This window comes from Myotis nattereri (assembly GCF_964212035.1).
Source record: "Myotis nattereri genome assembly, chromosome: 13".
NCBI lineage: Eukaryota > Metazoa > Chordata > Mammalia > Chiroptera > Vespertilionidae > Myotis > Myotis nattereri.
The window spans coordinates 40,891,191-40,896,909 of NC_138088.1; the positions used below are offsets into that span (position 1 = coordinate 40,891,191).

Genomic DNA, 5,719 nt, shown 5'->3' on the forward strand with positions numbered 1-5,719 from the left:
AGCGAGCTTATGGGAGGGGATCTAGGCAGGGCTTCTCTCCAGTCTAGGGGGAAGGGACCTGGCAGAGATGAGGACAGTAGGGCGGTGTGGCTGGAGGGCACTGTGACCCTAGTGCCTTTGGGGGCTACGAGAGGACACATGGAGGGGCAGTGAGGGTGGAGAACTTCCTCCAAGTAGTTCAGCCTCATATCCAGACTCCCCTCTCCAAAGCGAGGCGGCCCCCCCCCCCCCAGCAGAGGGGAGCTGCACCATGGTTCCCTACAGAAACCGCCTTAGCTGCGCATAGCCCCTCTACCCTTCCCTCCGTCTCTCCTCCCTGCCTACTTTTTGAGACCCCAGGGGTTTCCCCTCAAAAGAAAAAGACTTTTGTTTAAGAGAGGAAGCTCCCAGATACCCCAAAAGCCCTCAGTCAAGCAGCTTGAGCTCCATGCCCATCCCTCAGGGCCTGTGCTGGCACTCGGGGCAGGAGGTGACAATGTGCCCCAGGGCAGGGACGGGGCACATGCGAGGGCCCCTTCAGTGGGGCTCAGCAGCCCCGTAGAAGAAGGGGTAGTAGAGGGAGCAGGGGTAGGAGAACATGAATTTGACAGCGAACTTCATCTCCTTATTCTTCTTGTCCCAGCGGTAGACGGCCATGAGCAGCAGCTGTCCGTCCACCTTGCGGCCCATGACCAGGAAGCTGCCGGCCAGGCTGTCCAGTTGTGGGCAGGGGCAGCCCGCACCATTCTTCATGTGCAGGACCAGCCGCTTGGTATCCTTGCGCTTCAGGGGGCCCGGCTTGAGCAGCTTCTTCTTTTTCTGGGCTCCGATCAGCTTCCGGTCCCCATTCTCTATCTTGATCTCCTTGATGCGCATTTTGACCACTGTGTATGGGAGTGGACAGAGGACAGCATGAGAATGGTCAGGTTTGCTCAGGATGCTGGTGGCCCCACTGCTGGTGCTCGTGCCTGAGGCTTCAGGGTGGAGCAATACACACACATTTTCATGTTTATGAAGCTGCTATCATGTGTTGGACTTTCACGGACATTATCACATTGAATCCTGGAGGTGTGGGTAGTGGGGAGAAATAAGATTTGCAGAGGTTGTAAGCTGCCCTGATTCTAGAGCAGCCGTGGGCAAACTACGGCCTGCGGGCAGGATCTGGCCCGTTTGAAATGAATAAAACTAAAAAAAAAAAAAGACCGTGCCCTTTTATGTAATGATGTTTACTTTGAATTTATATTAGTTCACACAAACACTCCATCCATGCTTTTGTTCCGGCCCTCCGGTCCAGTTTAAGAACCCATTGTGGCCCTCGAGTCAAAAAGTTTGCCCACCCCTGTGCTAGAGCCTGGATCGAGGGAGGTCTGGTCGACCCAGAATCCACACCTTTTCCAATACGAAGTGCACAGTGAGCTCTCGCTGGGGCGCGGGGTTGGGCTGTCCAGGGAGGAAATACTGGAGGTGTGGTGACCAATTGGAGGGCTTGGTGGGGAGGGGTCCTTGAGATGGAGGGAGGCTGGACTTCATGTTCTCTGGGGATGTTTCTGAATGGGATTTCTGGTTCTGTGTGTGTGTGTGTGTGTGTGTGTGTGTGTGTGTGTGTGATGTGGAGTGTATGTGGTGGGTATGAGTCAGTGTGTGTGTGTTTGAGTCCACATGGCATGAATGTGGGCTGCTAAGTGTTTGACAGTTGGCTCTGGGGAGGGGCCTGTCCTGTATCCTTCGCCGGTTTCCGTGGCGTAAATACCCCTCTATGATGCACCCCATCACTGAGTACAAGGCTGGGAAGCACAGCACACAACCAGCTCTCGCTGGTGTGAACACACCACTGTAACCTGCGTGAGACTGTAGTGTGGGTGGGAGTGTGTGTGTGTGGTGCTGTGTGCTTTGTGTATATGAGAGTCGGGTGTGGTGTGTGGGAATGTGAGAGTGGGGGGGGGGGGGCGCTGGAGTGATGTGGTAGAAGAAGAGGTGGTCAGAGAGTGTCCAGGGCACTCCAAGGTGACCACAGAGAGCCTAACAGTTGGGAATAGGGAGTCCTGAGCTTGGGGAGGGGTCACTTGGGCTAGTCTCCCTCCCTTCTTCAGGCCTCTGGGCCCCATCTCTGAGCATCCAGGGAGAAGCCAGAGAACTACTTTTCCACCCAGGGAAGGAAATTGTTACAAAACCTCTTCGCTTCTCTTCCTCCCTCTCCCTCACCTCCTCATTTTCTCTCTTGAACACACACACCTACCTTGTGATAGAATAGTGATATTCTCTTTCCAAACAGACTAGCAACATGAGAGACCTGCTGACGTAAGGATTTCATTTCTCTCCCCCCCCTCCCACCTCTCTCTCTCTCATGGACAGGGAGGCCAAGACACAAAACAGGAGCCGACTTGGCAAAGATCACAAGCCGGACTGTGTGGTCCATGCAGGAGCCAGGGCCTGACTGGACTTGACTCAGCTGCCCAGTAGTGGGGAGGCTCCAGGATGAAGCTGTGGGGCAGGTGACCACAGCGCCCCTGGCCAGAGTACATCGGGTCCTCAGAAGAGGACCCCAGGGACAAGGGGCTGCACTTCTGTTCGGGAGCCCATTCCTCCCACCTGCTGCCCCCGTCCATCTCAGGGCTAAGCCTGCTCCCCACACAGAGAACCCAGCCCTGGAGGCCCCTCTGTGGATGGTGCCAAGCGAGGGCTGCAGGAGCCCTGGCCAGGGATGGCTTCTGGGGCCTGAGGACCATGGCCGGAAGCCCCTGAGATGATAATAAAAAAGGGGCATTTCTCTGGGGAGAGGGTTCATGGTTATCATCAGTCTAAACGGGGTCCATAAGGCAAAAAACTTAGGGTTCACAGTGATGGGCGTGGACACGTGTTCATATGTGTGCATGTCGAGGAGGAGGGTCTGGGGTGGCTGTGTGGGCTCCACACTCACCGAAGTCACTGGAACACATCTGCTCCATGAGGCCGTCCGCGTTGTGCTCCATCTCACACTGGGCGCAGATCTTGGTCACTGAAGAGAGAAGCAAGGGTGGGGTCGAGCGAGGCTGGTGTGGGGACCAGAGTCCAAAGAGCCACTTAGGGTGCAGGCTTGCCCACGGACGAGCCACCTCCCCGCCCAGCCTCCATTTCTTACCAGGAAATGGGATGGTAGCAGTGAGAACACCACCTGCTCACCGAGTAGTTGTGAACGGGAGCGAGACAGGTTGTGCAGGGACAAAAGTGCCGCATGACTGCCCATGACCCTGGCAGCTGCAGCTGTTTCACTTAATCCTCAGAAGTGGGTGTTTCTTTATTTTAAAGACAAGGAAACAGGCTCAGAGTGGCTACCCAAGTCTGCAAAGATGTGAGGACCGAGCTTAGGGCTCAGGGTTTGTGGCTCCCAGGCTAGAGCTGGGGTGAGGGGTGTTCATGGGGGTCTTCCTAGGAACACAGGGTCCAGGCCTGTGGGTAGACAAGTGTCGCTGGCAGGGCGAGGACTGTGAAGAGGAGCACCCACCCCTTAGCACTGCCACGATTTCTGACTTTTCAAAGAACGCCCAAAGTCTTAATTTTTATACAAAATAATGAGTTTTATCTGTTACACTCAGGCTGCTGGTCCTGAGGCCACTGCACAGCAGCTGGCCTCTGTTCCCCTATGTCTCTGTGTCCAGGTGGGCCCCCCAACATGGGGGTAAGAGGGGCTCAGACAGGGCGGAGTGCAGGGGTGGGCCAGGTGGGATTCCCTGGCTTCCAGACTGTAAATGGTTGGGCTCCCAGCTGGGGACTAAGCCGTCTCTCCTGGAGCTGCCTCCTTCTCCCCTGCTTCCCTGTCCCATTCTCAACCCGAGGAGGGGGTTCAGTCACTGGGCCCCCCCCACCCAGCCGTGACTCCCAGGAGAGGGCCTGATGTGTAGGGCACAGGGCTTGGCTGGTGAGGTTAGTCCTGGGGTGGGTAGGGCACGCTGAGGTACATTATTTTTTGGGGCCAGGTTGATAGGAAGGAGAGCTGTGCTGCCCTTGGGGAAGTCCCAGTGTCGGGGGGCTCCTCAGGCTCTCGGGTTAACAGCCGAGGCAAAGCTTTCCTGCTCACTGCCCGGGTTTATCCTCTTGTCTGGTGCCAGCTCGGGGTTACTCTGTTTGGAAGGAGTTGGGCAGACGGGGGAGGGTGAAGGGGGTGCACAGTGAAGGGGAGGCAGAGGCCAGGGAGGTATTAGGGGTAATGGGATGTGGGAGGCCACACCTAGGATGTCAGCGGTTTCAGGACCCTGGGTCTCTTTCTGTTTTACAGATGGGGAAACTGATGCTGAAGGGGCAGAGCCTGACTGTCTGCTCGCTCTTCTGCACTGAGCCTTGCCCAAGGTCTCGCAGCCTGGGGGCTGAGGAAGAGAGTGGGGAAAGTTAGGGAGAGAAAATGGGGAGATGGAATCAGCCCCGGTGTGCACTTAGTCCCCAGTCTCACTACATCTCTCCCCTTAGCCCTCCTCCCTCCCAAGTTCCCCAAACTGGGTGGGAATCCTTGTCTGGATGCCTTGGAGTCCAGGTTTGTGGAGGAGGTAAAAGGCATGGTTTACCCCCCAACATTCTTGCCTGAGAGAGGCAATAAGGCATTTATCAGGGTGCCCTAGGATGAGGGGGACTGTATTGGGGTCACCCAGGGGTTCCATCTTTTGGGAAGGTGGGTGCCGGGAAAGAAGCCTGGAGGGTTTTCAGGCAGCTGAAGTGGGGAGAACCAGTGGGAAGGTCCAGAGCCGCAGGGAGGCTCTGCGTTGGCAGTCCACGCGTTGGTGGGAAGGCGGAATCCCGGCTGTGGGAGACAATCCCCGGGGTGCTCAAGGCTAAGCGAATAGGGGTGTGTGTGTGTGTGTGTGTGTGTGTGTGTGTGTGTGTGTGTATAGAGGGGTTGACACCTGTGGGGGGCTCGCAGAGCTGTGCTAAGGGGATGGGGGAGCGGCATCTGTCCGGGGCCCAGCTCTGGGGCACCCAGGGCCATCAGAGCGCGCGGGGGCGGCGGGGGCGGCGCTACCTGGAGGCGCGGTGGCGGGCAGGTGCCCGAACTGCACAGCGATGCAGAGGTCGTTGTCCAGGGGGAACTTGTGGCAGTGCAGCATCTCGGGCCAGGGGAAGCCGTAGGCCTCCATGAGCGGCGCGCAGCCGGCGCGCACGGCCTCGCACAGCGAGCGGCACGGGTAGATGGGCTGGTCCAGGCAGACGGGCGCGAAGAGCGAGCAGAGGAAGACCTGCGTGTCCGAGTGGCAGCGCTTGGCCAGCAGCGGCAGCCAGCTGCTCGCCTGCTGCTTCACCTCGGCCAGGCTCTCGTGCTCCAGCAGGTTGGGCAGCCGCATGCGCTTGTAGCCCACGGTGTGGCAGAGCGGCAGGTCCGCGGGGATGTCGAGGCACTTCGGGGGCTTGGAGTACGAGCGCCCGTGCAGCGGCTCCGTCTGCCAGCCGTAGTAGTCGTACTCCTGCCCGCGCGCCGGCGCCCAGCGCAGCGCCCCCAGCAGCAGCGCCATCGCCGCGGCCCGCGCGCCCCCCGCCGCCGCCCGCATGGCTGCGCGGTCCCCGCTGCTCGGTGCGCGGCGCCCCCAGGTGCCCCGTGTGCTTCCGCCTCCACGTTCCCCTCCAGACACGGCAGCCGGAGTCGTCGGAGTGGGTGGCCGTTTTCGCTCCCGGCCCGAGCGCACCAAATGGGATCCTGGCGCCTCCCACCTCGGGGCTCCAGCCCGGGCCTCGACGCGCGCCCCAGCCAATCTCAGGCCGTCGGGCCCCACCCCAAGGC

General features: G+C 59.1%; 1 protein-coding gene across 1 annotated transcript; it reads right to left on the minus strand.

Moving 5' to 3' along the window:
* Positions 1 to 388: 388 nt before the first annotated feature.
* SFRP5 (secreted frizzled related protein 5) lies at positions 389 to 5,508 on the minus strand. The gene is made up of 3 exons (XM_081105277.1): positions 4,967 to 5,508; positions 2,897 to 2,974; positions 389 to 863 (listed from the first exon to the last, which is right to left on the minus strand). Exons 1-3 carry the CDS (start codon positions 5,487 to 5,489, stop codon positions 517 to 519), a joined length of 948 nt encoding a protein of 315 aa, XP_080961403.1. The 5' UTR covers positions 5,490 to 5,508; the 3' UTR covers positions 389 to 516.
* Positions 5,509 to 5,719: the final 211 nt, after the last annotated feature.

Coding starts and splice junctions, on each gene's coding strand:
- SFRP5 (XM_081105277.1), bottom strand. CDS start 5,489: ATGCGGGCGGCGGCGGGGGGCGCGCGGGCCGCGGCGATGGCGCTGCTG. Junction 2,975..4,966: donor GCCCGCCACCGCGCCTCCAG/GTAGCGCCGCCC, acceptor TTCTCTCTTCAG/TGACCAAGATCTGCGCCCAG. Junction 864..2,896: donor GATGTGTTCCAGTGACTTCG/GTGAGTGTGGAG, acceptor TCCCATACACAG/TGGTCAAAATGCGCATCAAG.